This window comes from Apis florea, unplaced genomic scaffold, assembly GCF_048593485.1.
Source record: "Apis florea isolate Af1SG1 unplaced genomic scaffold, ASM4859348v1 contig_2293_pilon, whole genome shotgun sequence".
Classification (NCBI taxonomy): domain Eukaryota; kingdom Metazoa; phylum Arthropoda; class Insecta; order Hymenoptera; family Apidae; genus Apis; species Apis florea.
Window position 1 is genome coordinate 242391 of NW_028256554.1, and position 24667 is coordinate 267057.

General features: G+C 40.6%; 2 protein-coding genes across 2 annotated transcripts in view; one reads left to right on the top strand and one right to left on the bottom strand.

Moving 5' to 3' along the window:
- Positions 1-24154, top strand: GABA-B-R3 (gamma-aminobutyric acid type B receptor subunit 3). The gene is made up of 18 exons (XM_086903643.1): positions 1-1503; positions 8520-8837; positions 9021-9125; positions 9461-9526; positions 12152-12343; positions 13684-13908; positions 14041-14101; positions 17407-17533; positions 18079-18195; positions 18261-18399; positions 18525-18641; positions 18749-18910; positions 19051-19154; positions 19505-19798; positions 19929-20173; positions 21299-21499; positions 21589-21816; positions 21909-24154. The coding sequence occupies exons 1-18, from the start codon at positions 130-132 to the stop codon at positions 22565-22567; spliced, it is 4734 nt and encodes a 1577-aa protein (XP_086759769.1). The 5' UTR covers positions 1-129; the 3' UTR covers positions 22568-24154.
- Positions 23816-24667, bottom strand: part of LOC100870329 (uncharacterized) — a 6994-nt gene continuing 6142 nt past the window's right edge. Inside the window, exon 3 of the mRNA XM_012487338.3 lies at positions 23816-24625. Coding sequence (XP_012342792.2) covers positions 24614-24625 — 12 coding nt within the window. The 3' untranslated portion in view covers positions 23816-24613. The remainder of the gene's footprint in view (positions 24626-24667) is intronic.

Genomic DNA, 24667 nt, shown 5'->3' on the forward strand with positions numbered 1-24667 from the left:
CGTACGAATTGCTAGATTATTCTCGCTCGATGGATAGGAGATCGACGTTGGAGATTCGTGACAACGAATGGATCGAAAATATGGAAAAAGAAGAAATGTAATCCCTTTCGTCGTCGTCGCTCTATCGAGATGTATATTGGATTTTCAGATGAGAAGAAGCCGGCGAGACGCATCGAGTCGTCGAACCACCGACGTCGACGGCGACTGATTATGACGCGCGTCCGCACGCGTCGCCACTTCTCTCGTCTCCTCCTGCCATCGTTCTCATCCTCCGACACCCTCCCCCTCCTCCTCCTCCTCCTCCTCCTCCTCCTCCTCGGCTTGCTGTCGGTTCGTGGCGCGTTCGCGCCGTGCGACGAAAACCATGACGACGTTTCCGCGTTGTTCCCTCGCCTCCTCGACACCGGGGATAGGAAATATCCCCGAAGAGATTCGCACGGCCGAGAACGGATGGATACGAGCGAGAAGATCTCCTCCGTGGGATCGTGGGAGGAGCGCGGGTGGAGAAAGCGTCGGTTGGGTGTCGAGGATTTTCGCGCCCGACACGAGAGGCAAAAGTTTCGAAGGAGGGGGGGCAACGATGCGACCACGGCTCGAACGATCGATGGAGGGTGGGGGGCGGATTTGGATCATCCTCGCGACAATTCAGCGGCGAGGGTGTTGGGGAGGAATTTTGGAAGGAGGGAGGGGAAATGCGACGAAGGACGATACGGGGAGAGAGATGGCTCGAGGAGGAGGTCCGCGAGGAGGAACAGATCGGACGGAATCGCGGACAATGGAGGGAAGAGGAACGGGGAGGAGAGTGCGGTTGGCTGGGCGGAAGCGAGCGGGAACGTGTCATCGAGCGTCGAGGAGCGTTTCACAGGGTTCGAGGGCTCGCAGAAGTTCCCTATAAAAGTGACGTACAAACCGCCCACGGCGATCCAAGTGGAAAAGTTCGACAGAAGGCACTTCGGGCCGCCGAAAATGGAGGTGGTCGGCTCGGAGACGACGCTCGCGCCCTATCCGTCCACCGTGTCCCCCGATCTTCCCAAGAGCCCTGGCAGGGACGTGCTTCATCGGCATCGCAAGGTCGACGAGAACACGGAGGAGGAGCGGAGGCAGGAGGCGATCGAGGAAGCGAACGAGAGAGGGGAGGACGACAGCTGGTTACCAGGCGCGTCTTCCGGCCGGCGATCCTCCAACATAGGAAAATCATTCCCGGACGAGAAACGCGTCTCTTCCACCACCTCTTCCTCCGCCCACGTTTTTCCATCGACCGGTATCGAGGAGGCGACGAGGGATACGGGCGAGTCGCGAGAGAGCGAGGAAGATAAGGGGATCGTGAAATCGGGCGAGAAGATAAACGTAACCATCCTGGGTCTGTTCGAGATGACGCGAGGCAACGAGGCTAGGGCGGAAGGGTCGAGCGAGCTACAAGCGGCGAGATTGGCTGTCGAACGCGTCAACCGAATGAACGTCCTCTCCAAATTTCGCCTACGTCTTATTCACAACGATACCAAGGTAGGTGGTACGGACGAATTATCTTTTATCCCGTATTGAGATTTGTTCGAGTCGAGTCGAGCGATAGATTCGATAGAACACGAAACTGCGATAAGCAGTTTTTTTTCCCGGCCACGAACGATACGAGAATTACGATTCTCCGCGTTGATTATCGGAACTGATTATCCGACGAAATGATTTAATTATCTCGACAATTGGCACGTGTAAAATTTCCATGAAAAAAGTAATATGTATACGTGTGTGTGTGTTCCGCGCTGCTGAATCTCAAAGGTTTCGAGGTCATTTTATCATCAATTTTGTTCTCCTCGGCAGAACGACAGAATGTTTTTTAACACAAACAAATTTATCCAAGTTGGGAGCAGATGAAAAATTTTACTTCTAAATTAACATCGTGTTAATTTTTGCGAATTAATTTTTCCCCGTTTTTAAAATTTTACTCCCAGCTTGTTTTCGCTCTCGTTGGAGAGAAATTCAATTCGAGTTGAACACCAATCTCGTTTTCTTATTTTTCTCGTTTTCCTTTCGAACGAAACGTTACGCGATACGAAGTTTCGTTTCCTTAATTTATATCGATCGAAGTTTCTAATAATCTACAATCTAGAATCTTGGCTGGAAGATGTTTCGGTGTATCTACATACACGTGTATGAAATTAAATATGTAATCGAGTCGCCTCGCTTTAATTGGAACAATGCGCGCTCACATCTTCTACATACTTGCACTTAGGTTTTGCGTGCTGGAAACAGCACGTTGAAAAACGTTATTGTATCGCGATAATTTTCATTTATATGCAGCGTCCTTCTTATTAACATTGGCGAATAACATTTGAACGTGGATATTTATGAAAGATGAGGAATAACGCTGTAGAAAAAGAGCGGAGCAAAACAGAGCAATCGGTTCACTCAGGAGAGAATCGGTACGTTATAAAGAGGACACAAGGGGATAATAGGAGGTAGCACGATGAAGAGAAGAATCGATTCAACAAGTGAAAGTGATTTTTTTTTCATTTTTTTTTTTCTTCTTTTTTTACACGCGAATTAAATGTTCTCCAATCTCTTCCCTTCCTATATTTCCGTGAATCGAATTCAAATCGTGCCTTATCCTTGCACTTTCCGTTTCCATTTCTCTTCTGGCGGATAATTCAATATTAGAGAAGAACTTGCATAGAGGTAAAAATTCGTAATAAATAAGCGAAAAATCATTGAACGGTTTTGTGTAAATCAATTTGTGAGATGGGAATAAAACATCGATCATTTTGTAGCTCCGATGCTCGTGGTGATGATCCTTTTCTCTCCGGCAAACTCTCATTATACGGAGCGCGTCATGTGGCTTTTATGTCCCTTTGCTGAATTCACCGGTATACTCTCTCTCTCTCTCTCTCTCTCTCTGTTCACCGTATGCGTACGAACATATGAACACCTCGATGAAAATAGGATTTGGAGGAAGGAACGGTCGTACATACGCGATATAACCAATTCCACGTTGAAGATGAAACGCTCGTCCTCGTCGATGATTCGGAATAATTTGAATATTTTTTGCATTTATATTTTCCGCGTTCTGTTCTTTTCAATCCTTATCCTTTGAAAAAAAAAAAAAAAGAAACGCTTTTGCATCGACCTCGTTAATTCGCTCCACGAAAATTTACACGCGTTATAAAACGCGATAATAGAACGCCGGTTGTCTTCGTCCTTTCCCCAGTTTTCGTCTATGAGGCTAATTATTATCGTGCGGCATCACGAGCGAAAGCGTCTCTCCCCCCGTTGTAATACGAATATTTTCCCCAATAGAATCGAATATACTTTTCTAGCGATTTTTATGTGTCTATTGTACAAATGAGGTTATCCGGTTTTCAATTGATCGAAAGTAGCGTTAATGAAAAAAAACTGTTTCAACGAATAAGTAATTATCTTGAAAATGGGCTCTCATCTTTCTCTCTGCTAGAATGATCAGAGTAAAACTTTATTTTTTCAGAAAGTGAGTAGCGTGAAAGATACGTCGTTACTGGTATCATCGGATTAAGTTGGATATAAAGAGGGTAGAAAAAAAGGGGGGGGAGGGGGAAGTGGGATAACGCGTAGACGCAAGCACTTTTCTACGCGTTCGAAATAGAAACGTTTGATTGCGAATGCACTTCCAAGTAGTCTCGATTATAGTATTCTGAAAGATAAGATCGTAAAGGACGCGCGGCTATTGCGTTATTTTTCTTTCCTTTTTTTTTTTTTTTTTTTTTTTTTTTTCAGCAAAAGTTTTGTTGAAACCGAATAGAGGCTACACTTGTCTTTCCATCAGAGAGAGATGAATAGTCCACCACAAATTGTACATCGATGCTTTGAAATTATTTGGAAGAAGCAATTATAATCGAATAAGGTAAAATAAAAAAAAAAAAAAATACCGATCGTTTCCAATTATGGAGATTTAAATTGGAAAGATTGGTAAGAAGATTACAAAAACTTTTTTATTTTGGTCGAACTGTCCGCATTTTGTTTTTCTTTCCTATACTCGACTTAATCTAATTCGTTATTATTAACTAATAACGAAGGATGAAAAATTTGTTTAAAAGTTGAAAATTTATACCGCCTCTTTCTAATCTAACAGAAATGCGATAAATCAAGTAATCAAGTAATCAAGTTATTGCGAATCTCTCTCTCTCTCTCTCTCTCCCTCTCTTTCGTGACCAAGAAATTGTAAAGTTTTACATAAAATTGTGTTGTGACTGACATATCACAACAACGAACCGTACACGAGCTTCAATTTTGGCCATTTAGAAGAGAATCCAAAGAAAATCATGCCACCGAAGTTACTTCTTTCTTTTATCCCGATATGTCAATCAGTTGAGAAGATATACAAAAGTATATCCATATCGCTCGAGACAGCGTGGAAATATTTATGAATGGGTCCCCGACCAAATGACCTACATTTTTTTCTCGGAGATGCGTAGTACTACTTCCCTTCCGAGGAATCGCGAAAGACGAAAGAAATCCGAGTAAGTGACGAAGGCAGAGATAATGAAACGCGCAAAAATTACCTTTTCCTTTACGCGATTATCTCGAAAAAAAACTGGATGGTATTTATCTATATGAGACGACAAATGAAAAAAGCTTTTAAAGAGGAAATTATTATTTACGGAGTTAAGATTTTTCTTAGTTTTAATAGGGTTAATCTGAGGTAAATTACGATACGACAAATACATTTATTTTCAAAATAGAATAGAAAAGATTTTGATATCTATATCGATGTAAAAATGTTTTTCGAGATAGATTTGATCTTTATTTAATTCGACTGGTTTGCGACTATTTCGATTAATCGTGTTAATTCTTTAATTTTATTTTTGCTTTCAACACACGTAAAACACACGTAGTATGAAAAATATCACACGAAAATTTACATGAAAATTCACGCACGACACATTTTCGAGATTAGAAAATTCTTTATATTTCTTCGTCGCGATGCAAAGAATAATTTTATAGGATTCGTATTTTCGTTTCATTTACTTCAAACCTTATTCTTGAATAAGGGGTATAAATCGCGATGTACGGTAGGAAAAAATAGGATTCGATTGAAAGATCGGAAGGATGATTCGTGGCGATAAAGTTATCTGGAAAAATCTTTAGCGACTTTGCGAGGGGAATCGATTATACGTCCAAGTGGAAGAGGAAAGTGAATGAGCGGGCAGGCAGTGGACGAATAAATCAACCGCTTGTTACTTCAAATATCTATCGCTACCTTCGATCTTGGCTATTCCATCCTTTTACGATCGTCTCGCCTCGATCGAAACTTTCATTTTGAATACGTTCGAAACACTTGGGTTTCTTAATCGCCAAACATGTATACATTGGATCGATAAAAGAAGGTGTTGAAAAAAATTGCACCATATTTGGTAATATCACGATTGATACGCTGCAGGAGCAAAAATAAAACGAGATAAAAGTGGTTGTTTTCGATTAAAAAAAGAAAAAATGCTCTTTCTCGCATACTTTGTCATACGCGGAAGGAAACAATTGGGAAAGTCGAGCGAGTTAGTTCCTATAAAATTCAAAATTCATAAGTATCCTTTGTTCTCATATTTTATCACGTTTCTCGACTCTTTTTTTTTTTCTTCTTCTTCAAATTTATTGCTAAGATTATAAAGTTAGACGTCTCATCTTATTCGTACAGGTGTATCGATTTCACGACAGCCGTGAGAGTGACAAATGAAAATTTTACGTGGGCATATCGCGTAGTCGTAAATGGTGCTCACGTATGGATTACCAAAAACTCCTAAATTTTAACGATTGAACCGCGTTATTCAAGTTTTCGAATACGATGAAATACGATGAACAAAAACGATTCGTAATTGCACGAATCGCGCGATAATTAACCACGGATTATATGGAAATTGCTTTGTCACGCGTTATTTAAGTAGAATGAAAAAAAATAGATTCCATCGATAATCTTTGTTACACTTGATTTGAAAAATATGTGTACAAAGACGGGAATATATTTGAATATTTGGAAAATGTAAATGAGAAAATTGACGGAATAATCTTGGAGAAAGGGTACGTTTTGCGAATTTAATCGATCGAAAATTTTTCGCAAAATATTCTTCCTCGTTGTGCGACGTAATATATTTTGAATCGACGCGCGAGCGATAAATAATATTAAAAAAAAAAAACATCAGTTGGTAATATTCGAAATTGCAGCAACGTTCGGCAAGGATGTTTCGCACGTTGGATGCGAAGTTGTGTCACTCGGTGATGTAATCCTAATAGTGGTAAAGTTGTGTCTCGCTACGCGGAAAAGTCAACTTTAATACGAAGTTGGCTAATTCAAGATTATTACACTGTCGAAACTTGTACAGGTACAGGTTGCGTGGTAAATTCGTATCGTTGGGGGATAAAGCGGTCGAATATTCAATAAAGACGTGCGTTGCGAAGACGAAATCTAAAAAATTTCTCCGCGTCGAAAGGATACGACTTTAAATTGATATATCGCCGTTGTAACCAGTTTGTTGAAACGAACCGTGAACATTATTTTCGCGCACGAGACAGTTAATCCGATTAATGTTATAAAGAAATATCTGTTAAAGTTCGCGGTGAGACGAGACGTCGGTGGAAAAAAATTTATCCTCGTTTAACAACGTTTCGAGATGTCCCGTTCTCCATTACCTCGATAATGCCAGTTTATCCGGGCAGTACGTCGCGGCAGAGTTTCTCTCAAACTTTGTAACAATCTAACGCTTTATACGCGATTGTCCCCCTGCTGCGAATCGAGCAGGGCACAAGTAGTAACATCATCATCAAGTAGTACTCGTGCAACTTGCGTCAAAATCATCTCAAGATGAAAGCAGAAATTTATTTGTTTATTACAGCGTAAATTAAGGGTAAATTAAAATTGCAGAATCCTTGAATATTTGAACGCCAACGCGTGTTCGTTGATAAGTTTTGGTTTCGAGGAAAGGGAAATGGGGGAGGGAAATTTTACAGGTATATCGGGCACGACGCCCACATGTTGTTCGCGTTTCTCCGTTTCGAGAGAAATTATCTATTTATTTTGCGTCGACGGTTTCATCGACGGGAAAATAAATAGCCGAGGCTCCTTTAAACAAACCTTCCTTCGCATCCCCCAAGATTCCTTTTTCGTTTTCACTTGGCCGACTTAAGACTTCGTCACCTTTCTCCTTGGCAAAAAGAATGGATGCGATCGTTTTTCTCTCTCATCGATATTGCTCGTGTATTTTTTTTTTTCTTTCTTTTTCCCGTATCCATAAAATTCGGAATAACGTTCGAGCAAATTGGTTGTTTCGACTGGAATTACAACGGGCAACGTTCGGATAATGTGTTTTAATCAAATGTGTTTCAGCCAAAATCCTTCGTGAATCTTTCGTGAACCGCTGCGATTTCGATCCCCTCGTAAATTCGGATAAAGGGATATCACAGGTTAATAAAGATTTAGCGGAATTTAAATTTTAATTAAAATTAAACTTTGTGGAGCATAAATTGTTGCAAAAGTATAGCAACTTTTTCTCCCTTTTTAAAATTTACGATTAATCGTGCGGAAAGGAGCAATTATCCGTGGATAATAAATTCCTCGAATGTTCCGTCAGGTTGATCGAGGGAGGGAAAAAAATAAGAGAATTAAGCTGTCGCGCGTACGAAATTCCAATCGCATCGATCGATTTTCGGTTAAAAATGCGAACCATTTAATTTACTCCTATTAAACGCGTCGTTCCGCTGCAAAACTTTCCCGCCGTGTATACCGGATCGAGCTGCAAGGCATATTTCAACTCCTTTTGTGAATTCCTTTGTGAAGGAAAGTAGTGGAAACGTAGTGAATCTGTCGTTTTAATCCTCTATACGATATTTATTTATTTTTTCTTTTTCCAGATTTTTTTTTCCAGATATGACAATAGCAAAATTAATAACAAAGTTGGATACACGATCGAGGCGAATAACGAAGCGTTTCTTGCGTAAACAGATGCGAGGGTGATACGTGCACAGGACGTAATATAAAGTCGTGTGCGGGATAATCGCAACTTTTCGCGCTGGATTAAAACGAAATTAATCCGTAACGAGAAGGAAATTTCGAATTTCGTCAAAGAAAACGAAAGTGTAACGAGACACTCGAGGTGGAAAGGGGTGGAAAAAATTTGTATATATATTTTATTCGTATCTGTGCACGGTGGAGACGGACAGACTCTTCAAGTTCGTGCACGAGCTTTCGAGTCCGCTCTAGTCACCCTCTCGCGTTGAATAATTGCTCGTTAAGGCTCACCGGTTCGTCTTCTCTTACCTCAGGCGCACGCACACACACACATACACGTACATCGATCCTCGATGTCGAAAAGTGTCGGCGATCGTGTCTCGTTATATCACGAAAGCCGAAAGTAATTGCTTACTTTCCATACCAGAGCCACCTCGTTCCGTAATACGCGAAAATCTTCGAACGCGTCGATTTATCAAACTCTATGTATCGATGTACCCTGGTTTTAGAATTTAGTTTTGCAAATGTATCGTATGGAACAACTCGCGTTTGTTTTCAGTGCGACCCCGGCGTGGCGGTTGATAGATTCTTTCACGCTCTCTACTCGGCGAAGAAGAACGATCTGATACCGTTGTTGCTGGGCACCGCCTGTTCCGAGGTCACGGAAACCTTGGCCAAAATCGTGCGCTACTGGAACGTGATACAAGTCTCGTTTGGATCCACGGCGCCCGCCCTCTCAGATTCCACCGAATTTCCGCTCTTCTTGCGCACCGTGGCGCCGGATTCCAGTCACAATCCCGCTAGGATAGCGCTCATCAAACATTTTGGATGGGACACCGTCACCGCTCTCTCTCAAACCGACGACATGTACTCCCTGGTAAGTGTACATGTCTATGCGTCTCCTCTCGCGTTTCGAAGTGATTAGAATTGAATTAAATTCAGTTTTAAATCGACGATACCGAAAGAAAAGAATAATAAATTCGGTGGATGTAATTTTGACGTGTATTTATTTTCAAAACCCCGAAGGGCTATGTTGCAGTTCCCACTTTTCGTTTTTCAGGCTGTGAACGATCTAGTCACGGAACTGGAACGAGCGAATATCACGTGCACCGCTACCATCACGTTCGCGGAGAACGATTACAAGGAGCAGTTGAAAACTTTGAAAGTAAAAACACACGCTTCGACTTAAATTTATTGAATTTTTTTCTCCTCCGCCGCTCTGTTAGAGATTTGCCGCATCGCATTGATCCAGTTGTTCTACGATTCTACGTCTACGATTTCATCCCCTTCGCGTTCGCAAATCCCTTCGAAATTTAAATTCGCCTTGCTTCCTCCCCTTACGCGTCCAAGTATGGATCTCGAGCGTATGCAATTTCGCAACTTGTGCGTGTCGCGCGAATCTCGAAAGATCACGGTTCGTAATTAATTTGCTTCTGTTCGCGATCGAACGAACGGTCTCGTAATAATTATTTCTTTAATAATTATTTTTTTCGATTGCAGGAATTGGACACGAGAATCATCATAGCAAGTTTTTCGCCGCAATTGGCGTCACGCGTTCTGTGCGAGGTAAATGGTGGTTGATAAACTTTTTCCATTCAGGGGGAGAAACACGCATTCCTTTTTTTTTCTTCTTTTTTTTTTGTAATTGTTATATACAATAATTGTAATAATTTTCCAGCACGGAAGAATGATGATTGGCATCACTGGCGCAAGAGCCAAGTTTTATTCAGTCGTTTTCATGAAAGAAAGTGTGCGTTAACTTCTAACTACGTTCACCGCATCCGCAGCTTTATGCAAATTTTATCCGGAATTCGCTTTCAAGATCTTAATCTCGTGATAGATATTACTAAAAATAATAGCGTAGAAATGCGCGTATTTTATCGTGTTACAAACAGGAATCGGAATCAATTCAAACAACGTGTTACAACGTTTCGTAACGTATAATCGTTTCGTTGAAAATCATTATCGTGTAAAAATAACTCGCGGAAGAATATCATCGCGAGTGGAGAGAATATTTTATATTACGCATCTCTTTCTTTTTATCATCACTTCTCTCTCGATAAAAGCGTAATGTACCGAATTCCTTTCGAAAAATCCACGAGAACGGCTCGTTTCGAAGCATTATGAGCATTTGTGGCGCACACGAGGACAGTTCAATTACAAATTTTTACAGAATTGCCATATCGGAAGAGTCGTGCAACGTGCAACGTTGCAAATGGGCGAGAAATATATTATTTTCGACTTTTTTTCGAACGTTCACGGCGAAAAGCTTTTGGAAACTGGATTCTGTCCTAACCGATAGATAGATTGAAATTTGTTCATCGTGGAAAACTTTACGCCTCGATTTTCCGGCGAAAATCGATGAAATGCAAACACATGGTCACGGTCCGTGTCCTCGCTAAGCGAATAATGAACATTGTGTCGAAGTAGGACACAATTGCTCTCTCTCTCTCTCTCTCGTCCTATCCCTCGCTCGTCACGCGTACACGGACAGATATATTCTTCGTCGCTATTATCATCTCGATGGCTTTGTGTTTCGAGAACCAATCGTTTCTCGAGAACTTTACCGTTTCGTCGACTTATTTATTTGAAAAATATTTTTTAATTATCGCGATCGATTTGCGCGCAAATGATAGTTGTAACGATTCGAACGACGGATATTCAAATTTTAGAAGAAATCGCGACGAGTTACTTTGAGTTATCTTATCGTCGGTCCACGAAGGCGAGTAACACGAACATTGTACGTGTTTGTAAATTTTCATCCGTATCGTTTACACGGTACACACAAGCGCAGAACGAATTTTGCAACGACGCGGCCGGGATGAAATTGCTTTGCGTATAGCAATTGGCGTTCGCGATGATTACTGTATCCACATATCGAAATCCAAATTCGTTCGAACCGCGTCACCTAAATTTCACGAGAAAATTCTTATCTCGATATCTTTCGTCAAATCTCGTATCCACTTTGCCCCATCGTATATTCCTCGCGTGTTATAAAAATTCTAAATTTGTTTCTAAATTTGTGAAAAAGCGTCGTACGATAAGAACACGCGTAGATTTTTACTTTCTTGCTTTCTTTTATTTTATCTCGTATTTCTGCGAAAGTGAACGAACACAATGCTTGATTTTTCAATTTTCACGCAAATATTCTTCTCGATCATTGTCAAAAAGGAAATTTATCGATAGATGTTCGAATCGATCGTACATCTGTAATTTCTTCATTTGGACGCTCTTTCAAATATTTAATACTCGCGGGTCAGAATTGGATCGTCGATATTCAGAGCTTTCTTCCTTTCTTCGCGCATACTCGAAACAAGGATACGTTTTTACTATAAATCAACCGAAAATAGAGATAACGCCTACACTTCCCAGCTTCGAACGATATCGTTTATAAATAGCGAATGCATCCTTTGTTTCGTGACGCGTCTGAACGAAATCATTCAATTAATTTAAACAGACTCGACGATTTTCGACAATTTTCTTTTTTTTTTTTTTTTACTTCGACGTGTAAACAGATCGTATTTTAAAATTTGTTACCAAAACTGCGTGTACATCGAAGAAATATGCGATGACGATACGCGATAAAATACCGTAATGACGTGCTTGTCACTTATTTGTCACTTTGATCGACGTTGTGACCAAATATATTATTATGTACGCGCTAGACAAAAGAATAAATCGGTATACGAGGACAAATAAACGAAAGCCGAGGAGAAACGAGAAAAAAAAGAGAAAAGAAAACAAGCGAAATATATTTTACAAAGATATCTCGGTCTAAAAGAAATCCTCGTCCACTGGCTCGATCGGGTGATCGTAAATATTCCTGGTATTCGCGATCACCATGGCCAAGCCACGAACCAGAAATGCATATCTATAGACGCGAATTGCATTCTTAGGAATTTTTTTTATAGCAACAATCGCTCGACGATCGAGCGACGAACGCGCCAATTATATTTCGCGAAGCGAGAATTTTCGAGTAAAACTGTTTCGCCGTTTCGTCACGAATAAAACATCTGCTCGAGCAAGCTATTACAACGTAATGTAACAATGTAAAAAGTTTTTAATAAGCAAGTTGTGCAAACTTCGTGTTATCTAACGAAAGAAACGAAAAAAAAAAAAAAAGAAACGGTGATTCGATTAATTCTGGTATCTGGTGATTTTTTTTTCTTCTTCTTCTTCGTATTTTACCAGACTTGGAAACTAGGGATGCACGGAGGGGACTACGCGTGGATCCTGCCAAGTGACACGATCGAGCTATTGAAAACGCCGAATAATTCGAAGGAGGAATGCACGCTTTCGCAGCTGAATCAAACTTTGAATGGTTCGATTATCGTCAACAGTCATGACTCCGCCTTAGAAAACGAAATTACTTCGTCCGGTCTGGTGAGTACTTTTCCAGTTGCCCACTCTTTTTTAGATAAAACTTTCGCCCGTAAAGGACGAAGGGGAGAAATGGAAGTTTGGGGAAATTTTCCTCGATTAAAATAGACTTTTCGCGATAGGAAAAAGTCTTTCACCCTCGATAATTCATCCTCATCCACACCGAACTTTTCTTTCCGTTAACGCTTAACGGAAAGGCGGGTTGCTCTTTCTCGGTTTCCGGCCGCTTTTCAAGAGACAATTAAATAAACGTACGGTTTTAAAAAGCAGTTGCAGTTTTATTAAATCAACGCTATTTCGTGAAACTTCATCCTTGTGAACCGTTGGAAACTGACAGAATTGACATATATCTTATCTGTACTTTTTCTGGCAGCTATACTTTAATTTCACTGTCATCGCTGGAAATATCACTTTCCTCGTTCCAGTTCTCCGATTCATTATCATTTCCCACATCGAATAACTTATCTGCATAAATTTCCTTCCGCAGAAAACTCTTGCCATTTTCACAAAATTATTAAAAAGTAGCTAACTAAAAAAAGCAAAACTGCGCGGCGGAAGGTTCAACAGACGGACAGCACTACGACGCATAAAAATGAAAAACTAACGCAGCGTAATAAAAATTCAAGCAAAAACATAAATCTACCTAGCAAGTCGGAATGAAAAATCGTAAATTTACGTGACTCGTACGTATAAATCAGGCCGATTAACCGATTAACCGATACACGCGAAATACACGCCGAGCTTCTTTAAAAATCGGTCGCAGGCCTGGTTTTCGCGTCGCCTGTTGGAAGAAAGGTCGATAACGTGGGCGGAATCTTGCCATAGATATAGAATTTTCCACGTTCGAGCGATCGAGCTTCACGACGAACTGTCGCTAATTACATTTGACGGAGGGAAGAAACTCCGAAGAACGAGGCGTGATGCTTCTTCGAAGCGTGGAGCTTCACCCTCCATATTTCTCTTTCGCCTCGATCGCTCGTGACCCCCCCCCCTTTTTTTTTTTTCCACTTTTTCGAACACCAACAATATATTCATATGTATAATTCAACTGTATCGAATATTTACGCGGGCGCGTGGAAAAATAGATGCAAGTGTAAAGTGAAAGAAGGGAGGTGTGCCAGTTGCCCGATTTGCATATTTTGAGGAATGAAACGGGACGAGCGGGGAAGCTGAATGTTTTATCGCGTACGGGAGACACCGTTTGCTGCATTGTGATCGCGTGCGATATCTGTCTGAGCGCGGAAAGATCCCGCATTTTTTTTCTTTTTAAACGCGAGATCGCTTTAAAAATCGTCGAAAAATCGACGAGCATTTACAATAGGCGATAATATTTTCTGCCACAGACAAACAACAATTTCTTGTCGGAATTGGCGAGCAGAGGCGTGACGTATTCGAAGTTTGCAGGGCAGACCTATGACGCAGTCTGGGCTATGGCAGTCGCGTTGGAAAAGACCGAGGCTGTCTTGAACCGGGATAACATCAGCTTAGCCCAGTACACGCACGCTAGAAAGGACATCGCGTTGCATCTATTGGAACAGTTGAAACTTTTGCGCTTTGTCGGAGTTTCGGTAAGGAGTACGAAACGTTGCGCCCTTATCTTTCTTATCGATACCTGTTAGGGGAAAATGTCGGTGGCTCGATTCGAGGAGGCAAGTTCAATCTTTTGCGCCGAATTGAATCGATCGTTCGATTGGTTCCAGGGACCAGTGTCGTTCGACGGTGCCGATCGAATAGGCATCACGGCGTTCTATCAGATGCAGGGTGAGTAAATTTAATTACATTACACGGCGATAACGATCGATTAGGCGATCATCGGGGGATGGGATAGGGAACGTTTCGATGGAACATTTGGGAAATATCGGTGAAAGAAATGAGACGAGCGTGGGAAGTGAGCGTAAGAAGGACGCGATCCGCGGCGATCTAAAACACGAAACGAGATCGGCGCGAGGTTCGTGCGAACACACGGGGAAAGATGTTTGCCATTCTGCCGGCCGTGTGTGTCGGTAAGAAGCCGATGAATAATTAATGAGAGAGGACCCCGAGGAATCGGGCAGCGAAAAGGAGCGTGGCTGAGAAAGGAGAAAAACCGAAGATAGAAAACAAGGGGAGCCGGAATGTATTACTCGGGGCCTGGGTATTAATCGTCATTCCGAGCGAGAGGTAACGTCCAACACGGCCAATGAATATATCGTGTGTTAAACTTTTTACAGGGAATTTTATCTCGACAAATGTCACCCGTGTAAATTGTCGGAAGTTGGACTCTCGCTCGCTTGGACGCCGTTTCGACAAACAATCTCGGGGATAAATTCTTGCGACGCAGGCGCAACGTTCGAGTGGCCTCGAAACGCCATCCTCCGCGAGCGGACGTGCAGGTCTTTGTGAAATTAAGCCTTCTTTCGTGCCGCGTGACCTCGATGCGCTCCTCGTATCAACGACACTCGCCTTCCTCCATCCAAATTACTTCATCCCTTTTAATTTCATTTCTAATGGACGACTAATTTTTTATTCACAACCTTATCGCGCTATCCGCTTTCACGCGTTATCTGCAAAACCGTCGCTTCTGCGAACGCTTCTCAACGGAATTAAGATTCCGTTCATCTTCTCTGTTTCTTTCTCTTTATTCTCTTCTTCGTTTTCCAAATTTCAACGATCTTTAAAAATTGTTTGAACAATTGTTTCGAAAATAATAATAATAATAATAATAATAATAACTCTTTGGAAAGAAGGGAGGAAATGGAGCGAAATTCCCAAACATTTTTGCGCGATTTATATTCATTGATCATTCACGGTGATTTAACGGTGGATCGTTCAACTCGTTAACTCGTTGCTCGAGCTTCGAAGTAGCGGCTTCTTTTTCCGAACCGCGTTTCATCAACTTATCGATTTCTGATAAAGTCAACGAACTGGCACCGAATTTCCGCCAACGATAGGCGGACGATGTTCGCAAAGAAGCTTGGGTGATTCGGACAAATTGGATACCATCAACCTTCTTCCTCCTTTTACCTCCGCTTCCACTTCTCATTATTCTGTACATCTTTTTCATCCCAGGTTCACCATTTTCACTTTCATCCATCTAACCAGTCGACAGATCCTACGGCGGTAATCCATCAAATCTTGCAGCGCTAGACTCGTACACATTTACATAATTTTCAACTATAATCACAACGACGAAGAAAAAGAGAAAAGAAGAAGGAAGGAAAGATTTGTTCTTATCCTCTTTCTTTTACGCATTCGACAGCAGTAGGGGATTGGATTTTTTCGTTTCTTTTGTTTTCGAGCAAAGAAAATCGTTACGAAAATTTGAACGATTCTCTAAAATCTATTTCGATCTTTAATTCGATCAACTTGGTACGAGAGAATAATTCGTCGAATAGATGATTCATTCCTTCGAGTTGAAACAAATTTTTCCCTTTATTGTATCGTTTCACTTGGTCTATTATTCCTCGTGAAAAGAGAGAAGGCTCGCTATGAACAAATGATAACAACAGAACAAACATGTATAGTCGTAAAAAGCTGGAAAAGGCGCGCAACTGGAAAATATAAATCGCGAACGTTCGTTTCACGTTGGAGGAGAATTGAAATAGTCGCTAGCATTTATGAAAGAGAGCAAAGCTGTAAATACCTGTATTAAATTTCATACTACAAATGTAGCGCGCGATAAATCATCGTATATTTTTGTTTTGTTTCAAACGACTGATCGATTAAAGATGGAAAAACTTGGACCGATGGGAAAGCAAGAATAAAAAAAGCAATCGTTCGTATCGTTGATAACAGGACAAATAATAACATTTGTGATAACGTTCGAATAAAAGTTTGGCGGCTGATCAAGATTTTACGATCTCGCAAAAAATTCGCAAAAAATTCGAGAACTCGGTTACGAGCTCACTCGTAATTTGAGGAGAAAAATAATTTAATTTTCAATATTTATTAAAATGAAAAATGCATCGAGAGGCTTACGAAAGGCAAACGATATCGGTGTATAATTTCCGTGAATGGAAATCTTAAAAAATGATCGATCGACCTCCTTTATCTTTAATATTGAAAAATAACCGCATATATACAAAGGACGAAAATGGAACAAAATGAGTATTATTATCCGTGTGCTGTCATTAAGCTGATGAGAAAAAAATTCCAATACCGTCTCGTCTGTAAATCGAGAAGACGATAGCTCGATAAAATAGCTTCCAAAACTAACGATATTATATATATATACGATAAACGAATATCTGTCCTCTTGTTTACGGAAAAAATTAACGGAAGCTTAATTCAAAATTTTCCAAAGTGAATCTTTCTTAAAATGTTACTTTTCTAACTTTTTTTTTTGAAAAAAGGAAATATCATAAATTCTAATTTTCAATTCGTGACGAAGGCAAGAATCCTAAATCTCGATTTGTCCACTCTCTTCGCGAGTTCGATATATGTATTCAACTTTATCGGCCGCGTCGTACGAGTGCAGTGAAGTACGAGTAAAGAGGATATATTATAGGGAAAAAGATTTCGAATGGTTGAGAGAGAAATTAAACGCTTTTTCGATAATTCAACGCTCTTCTTTTCCTCGTATTATATATATTTCGTAACACGAGATAAATTTGTGAGGGGGGGGACCGTCGAAAATTAAAATAATTAAAAGCGAGCGTTCCTCCCAAGATTAAAATCTTGAACATTTTAATTTATTTTACGCGAAGCTATTATTCGTCTAAATTAAAATTGGACGAAACGAAAAGAAATAATATCGCGTCTCACGTTGTTTGATAGCGTAACTTGACCGATTATTTGATTCGTCGAGGGCTGCTAGAAGCAGCCTCTAAAACGGAAGGAATTCTCAACAATGTTCTAGGCCACGCTAACTCCCGATTTCTCGGGCCAATAACAATAAACGGTCGCGCCGTATGTATGCGTCTTATATGACACGTATATTGTATCGGCGCAACTAATAACTTTTATGATCGATTCATCGGTGAAGAAAAACGATTTATCATTTGATTCGAACGAAGTAGGACCAATGAGTCAGGCTCATTGCTTTTATTGGCCAAATTTCTTATCACGAGTCTCGCTCGTTGTTCTAGGACAAGGGGTTAAGAGAAAGGTAGCGATTTTCAGTCCGGAGGATGGAAAATTGGTAATGAATTGCTCGGAATGCGAAATGATGAGATGGCCGGACGGACATCCCCCAGCAGCTCGAAGGGTTTTCCGGTTTGTACTTTTCTACCTATCTATTTCCGCACGACAATAAAACGCATCTGTAAACGCATTGAAATCTAATTATATTATATATTCGAATAATTATAATATCGATTCGTATACCGCCCTTTTCATTGCTTGGCAATTAAACGTACGGTCAATTCAAACATGGAACGGATCGTTACATTGTCCGTGCATTATTTACAGTGATCAAATCGCGTCTTATATATATTCAAATATATGCATTCGCAATAATAATAAATAAATCGTTGGACGTGTTTCAAATTTTGATTGACAAGCGAAAGAGACATGTACGCTCGAATACGCGTGAATCCTTTTTAACCATTAATTAATCTAATTAATAATCGACGTGATCGGTGCTAATAACGATTTTGTTTAAGTAACGTAGATTTGAAAAATAACTCTCTTTTTCGTTTTTTTAGATAGAATTTTGAGCGATTCAATGTAACGAGGGATAAATAGACGCGGCCTATCCGCCGTAACTCTTATCGAGAATAACAGCATCAAATGGGTTTCTTTTTGTTTCTCACGACCAGGTTAAGGGTGGTGACGGTAGCACCTGCGGCTTTTCTAGCGGTTACTTGCCTCGCCAGCATCGGTGTCACTTTAGCGTTTGCTTTCTTGGCGTTCAATTTGCACTTTCGCAAGCACAAGTAAGTTTCGTTATTTATCGCTATTATTCCGCACCGTTTCCAATTCCATCTCCGTTGATCGACAGGAGTATAAAGCTTTCGAGCCCTAGGCTCAACAACATGGCTGCCGTTGGCTGCAGTCTGGTCTACGGTGCGGTCATACTTTTGGGCTTGGATCACGCCACGCTTCCCGACAGCAATCATTACTATCCTACAGTATGCACCGTGAGCATTGTTCCTTTCTATTTTCTACTTTTCGATCGGCTCCGCTTCTTCCTCCGCGCGCCTATCTTTAAATCTCCCGGCTTAAACTTTTATATCTCTCGTAACGCTTCGCTTCGCTTTTCCAGGCGAGGGTGTATTTATTGTCCGCGGGCTTTTCCCTGGCATTCGGATCGATGTTCACCAAAACCTATCGCGTTCATCGAATTTTCACGAGAAGTAGAAGCGGTGTTGTCAAGAACAAGGTATGATAATGTGATAAAAAAATTCTCTCTCTCTCTCTCTTTCTATATATATATATATCATATAGACGAATAAACGACGCGATATATATATATCTTGGCGGTTGCAGCTACTTCAGGATACCCAGCTTATAAGCTTGATCTGCGTACTTTTGCTGATAGACGGTCTCGTGGTGACCCTGTGGGTGACTTTCGACCCGATGCAACGTCATCTTCGAAACTTAACTCTGGAGATGAACCCGCAAGATAGAGGAGTGGTCTACCAACCTCAGGTATCGAAAGGGAAAACGAGGGGTTTGCGAGAAGAAATTTTATACGGCTTGGCTTGTTTCAAAGCCAATTTCTTTCTTTCTTTCTTTCTTTCACGACCAAGAGAATTTCGCGTTTAAATCATTGTGCATTCTCAATGCAGGTAGAGGTGTGTCGTTCTCAACACACGAACAGCTGGTTGGGGGCGCTTTACATTTACAAAGGTCTGTTGCTCGTCGTCGGCCTGTATATGGCTTGGGAAACGAGGTAAAGATATCGACTTATCCCGAATAAATCTCGAATAGGGGCAATTTTTTTAATCCGATTCGCGAGGAGAAGTTCGTTAAAACAAACGCTCCGGGAAATCTGGAATGCAACTTGGAATTGGAGAGGCGGAGTTGAAATACAATTGGAGTTTAATGAGGGATGCCATTAGGGCGTTCGTTAACAATGATATTTCCTCTTTTTACCGGAGCGTATTGTATCATTGAACCGTTGATATATCACAAACAAGGTGGACGGACGTTATGATATCGATTTTCCTCTTTTTTTTCTTCGTCATTTATATTTTCGTCGTAAATTAAGGCAATCCTTCCCTATTTTTATTACAATTGCAGACACGTGAAAATACCAGCTTTGAACGACTCGCAATATATCGGGATGAGCGTTTATTTCGTGGTGATCACCTCGGGAATTGTCGTCGTGTTGGCGAATTTGATGTCCGACCGTGCAACACTGGCATTCGTCACGATCACCGCTCTGATCTTGGCTTCCACGACCGCGACACTCGCGTTGCTCTTTCTTCCCCAGCTTACCAACATTTTGGCAGGCGAGAGGGCCGATCCCGTGGTGCAAAGTCTCGGTTTAAAGATCGAATGCAACACGAGAAGATTCATGACCGACGATAGAACGTAAGTTTTCCAGTTTCTCCGCTCCGCTCTTTAATTTTCGGAATATAATGGTTGGGACGATTTCTCTTATCGAAAATAATAGACGAATCGCTTCGTTTAACGAAAATAATTAAATATGGTTGGGCAACAGCGAGCTTCAATATCGCGTGGAAGTGCAGAATCGTGTGTACCGTCGTGAAATGGCACAGCTGGAGCTGGAATTGGCCAGATTGGAGAAACAATTGGCACAGGAACCGGTTGAACCATCGCACGCTTCGTCGAGCGCATCGATTCCGCAACGCAATCCGAGCATCGGGGGTGGTCTACCTTTGTTGTTGCTCAGCGTCCTCCCACCGGTCATCCCCAGGGCTAGCTGGCCGTCCGCTGATTCATCCGGTGAGCGAGACTCTTTCCCGCCCTGCTCCAACGTTCATCGTGCAAATAAATTTCTCTCGCCATTCTCTTTTTCTTACTCTTTCTTACTACTTTTCCTCTTTCTTCTCGCGTTTTCCAACGCGCTTAATTTGCACGATGAATAAAATTATTTCATCGAGGAGAGAAAGAAGGATCGATACATAATTATCCTCATCGTTTTTTCATCATTCAGGTGTAGGAGAAAGGTGACAGAATTCCGTTTATTGCACGCAATTGTTTGCAACGATCCTTTACCACCACGTTTTGCTTGCGTCGAGGAGACAATTAATTAGAATAATTAAGAAAATTGTATGAAACTTCTCGAGAAATCTTTTTCTCCGTTCCTTTTTTTTTTTCTTTTTTTTTTTCCCCAATTCGAATCAATTTGAACAAAAAAAAAAAGAAGAAGGAAAGAAAAGACTTACGAATAAAATTGCACGAAAATTGGATTGCCGAGCAACATTTTCAACATTTAGCGAATGTCCATTGACCACACGGTTACCAACGGAGGCCAAGTTTTGTCACCGTATTTCTATATAATATAGTTTGCAACCGCTTGAGAATGTAGTTCGTACATAATTGTAATATATTAATTGCTGCAATTCGAGATATTAGGCTGCACTCGTATTTCCCCGAGCTCCGAATCCCAAATCCCTTGACAAGTTCGGACAAATCCCTGACAGGGATATATGTACAGTACATCCTCTCTATTCTCTGCACGTTAAATTGCACGTTTCGAAACTAATGTCGCAAACGTATTCGATCGCGAAGAAGTTGAACGATATCGAGTCGATCGAACGGATGTGCAAACGTTCCAACCATGATTCCCATTTCCAACCAAGATTTGTTTCTTCAAGAAGCAAACCGTTTGCACACACACACACACATGTATATATCGGTGTAGATGCGTCGAAGGACGGAATTTTACGCGCGTGTAAAAAATACGCGTTAGAAGTTTATTTCGAAGAAAGAAGAAACGCGATTCTTCTCCTCCTTCCTCCCCTTCTTGCGCCTATCTTATTAGCGCCTGCTTTCGCTGCTTCCCCCACCCGAATTCGAATCGAGAAATAATTTAATCGAATCAATTCGATGATACGTTTGAATCAGGGATACGACGCGGTACTGTAGCGTTTAGCAGTCAGCCGGATTTGGAGCCGGACGCGGGAAGGCGAAGTCTGGCGGACATTTACAAACTTCATCAACGAAGGGAGACGGAAGGGGCAAATCGTTTAGGGGTTTTTCAACGATTCTTCAGCCTTTTCGGCAGTCGTCCCAGCAGCAGAAAAACCTCGATCGCTTCGTTCACGGGTACGTAAAAAAAAAAAAGAAAAGAAAAGAAGAAGAAGAAGAAGAGGGTAGAAAGCGATACGCTTTCTAAGGATTGGAATCCTCCGTAGGAGTGGCATCGGCGTTACGGGTTCATATGGGCTACATCGCCGGCCTGGTGCCAGGCACGAAAGCCGCGTCTACCTGTCAGGTTAACGCCCAAGGCGCTCGTTCCCCTCATCCTCGATGTGGCTCAGGACCAATAATTAGTATTACTAGCGAAGAGGATCGCAGATTAAGCCTGGGGTTACATCGTAAAGAGTACAGCGAGCCGAGAGTGAATTTTACTTTGCCGGCCAGTAAGTGAAAAACTGTCCTCCCGAAAATTGTTATTAATTACCTTTCACCGTTCGTTTCCTTTTCTCAAACTCGATCCTCTTCGAATTCGCAGAAGCGAGCACCAGCCAAACGTCGTCGCGGGAAAAAATTCGAGGATCTCCCCGATTTCCTCATCGGATAGTGCCGACAAACAGTTTGAACACGATTGCATCGGGATCGTCGATCTCGAAATCTCATCGATGGCATTCCATGGAAGACGCGAGAAAAAGCAAAGTCTGCCAACTCCCTCGCGGCTCGTCGTGCAGCCCTAGCTGCGACGTGTGGGCAACTCGTGAATTCGGAATACCATTAAGCGAATTGGGGAACACTGTTCGGGGCAAGAAAGTCGCGGAATCATTAGCTTCGACCGTTATGGCGGAATCGAATGTAAATACCGATGACGCCAACCATTCGAAGAAATTGTTCCAAGAGAATGGTAGCAGCCATGTTGGTAGCCCTATCGACGTGAAAACTGCTCGTTCCGTTTCCTCCTCGTCCTCGTCCTCGTCCTCGTCCTCGTCGTCGGCGTTCCACGTCAGGGCGTTGAGCGCGACGAACGACGCGTCCTCCTCCAGAAACGAATCCACTCCTGAATCTGCCCGGTTAAATACCGGCACAAACTTGATCGAGAAATCGGATTGTTCTCGACCCACGAGCCCCGTAATTCGCGTGATCAATCCTCCCGAAGAGATGGATGATCGCGAAATCGTACGAAAATCAACTGCCGCGTAGATTAAAATAATAAGCGTGGGGGGAGGGGGGGGATGACTCGCTGCTCCGTGGATATTCTTTTTTTTTTCCTCTCTCTTTTTCTTCCATTCTATTTGAACGTATTTACGTGTACGCTCTTCTAATCAAGAGGAAGAAGAATCTCGATAAAAGACGAAAGAGCGTGAAACACGCGTGAATTTCTAGAAAAACGAATACCTGAAAACGCGTGGTTAATATTTTTTTTTTTTTTTATTTTTTTTATCGTTTCTCCTTTCTTCCCGTTCTTATGAGTTAAGATTATTATTATTATTATATTGTTTGAAAGGATGTAAAAAAAAAAAGGGATGTAAAAGAACAAAAAAAAAAAAAAATGTAATCATCTGTGTACATGACAATCCTCAGTAATCGTATACACGAAAGATCAAATTATCGATCGATGCGAAAATTTAGCGTGAGAGTTGAGAATCATCGTTTAAATTTATCGTATTGTGCGTTCCTTAGTAATCGTGCCAAACACATAATAAGACTATTACGGGGCCCGTAAAAGTATACGGTTGATCGGCATTAATGGATTATCACATTATGAAGGGACCAAAATAATTAATAATAGTCGTTTCTTCTTCGTTCTTGGATGAATGATTTCTCGAATTCATGCTCGAATTTTCAAAGTTATTTGCCGATACGTTTAAACGTACGTGTATATAATGATTCGAATTGTACTTTTTTTTTTTTTTTTTTTTTTTTTTTGTATTACTCTCTCTATTTTTTTTCGTAATATTAAACGACTTAATCGCGTAAAGTCGTCGAAGGAAATGCTGAGAGTACTCTTACAGGTCCAACGTTAAAGTGTTCAGTATCCCATATACCTTTCCTCAAGTACCTGCACTCGATGTAATAATGAAAATGAAAATATCTTCTCGTAAAATGAAAAATCGTAAGAATAAACATATTGATTTCCTCTATAAATCTTCGAACTTGACGTACTGATATTTTAACACTGGTACGTATATAATATAAAGAATACATGCATAAATATATATATATATATATATATATAGAGAGAGAGAGAGAGAGATATATAGATAAATGAGAATAACAAGTGGAAATAATTCTCCACGTACCTCGAGTATCTCGATGTGTCAATCATTGAATTACTACAACTTTATCGCTAAGCAATAATCTTTGTCGGTGCAATTAATAATCTACTTATTGTATGTAAAATACATCATTTCCATTCCATTCCTCCTGTCTATCAAGGATAAGTAGAAGTTTTTTGAAAGTAAATCAGAATATTTTATTTTTATCTATTTTTAGATATAACGATGCGTATGAATTAGTAGAGTACAAAAAGTTATATTTTTTTCAAAACAAGGCAATTATTTACATCATGTTGCAATTGCAAGTACAGGATTTCATACATACGAAGGATGTAATAGATATACAATTATCTATATACGATGGAATATGAAACTTTGAAGAATAGTTAGGCTGCAAGATTTGCGTAAAGTTAAGAAAAACAAATTTTAACGATGTACATAGAATAACTCGATTATTTGAATACGCGTTAACAAAGAAATTCTAACAAAATAAATTATACATTTGTCTACAGTTACAGTTTGTATATATTTACAAAGATGTTCTATGTTCCATGTTATCTAAGCAAATAATTAACACATTGCGTTTGGTTTGTAAGCATGTATGTGATACAACTATTATTATTATTAAAATAATAGAGCTATGCGATAAATCTCAACAATAAAAAAAGAATTTTGGAACGCAATGTGTTAATAGGTATATATATATACCGAGCTGAGCATTGATCAAAGTTACGTTTTTTTTTTTTTTTTTTTTCCCCCCCCCCGACGTTATACTATAATGACTAACAACGTTATACTTTTTGTTATTTTTTACTATATAAAAGAGGAAACGTTTTTTTTTTTTTTTTCATTGCTTAAACAAAACATTAAAATCACAGATTCACGATCATATTGATTAAAAACTAGAAATTATTAAATACGTGTATTACTTTTCGATCGACACTGTCTTTGAAAATCGTGCCTCCATTAGCTATATGGTTGCCTGAAATGAAAAAACGATTAAAAATTAAGATCGAAAATTAAG

Bases quoted from the DNA above. Each gene is read 5' to 3' on its own strand.
- GABA-B-R3 (XM_086903643.1), top strand. From the start codon at position 130: ATGTATATTGGATTTTCAGATGAGAAGAAGCCGGCGAGACGCATCGAG. The intron at 14,102-17,406 runs GTGAGTAAATTT...TCGTTGTTCTAG, and splicing joins GGCGTTCTATCAGATGCAGG to GACAAGGGGTTAAGAGAAAG. The intron at 17,534-18,078 runs GTTTGTACTTTT...TCTCACGACCAG, and splicing joins GCAGCTCGAAGGGTTTTCCG to GTTAAGGGTGGTGACGGTAG.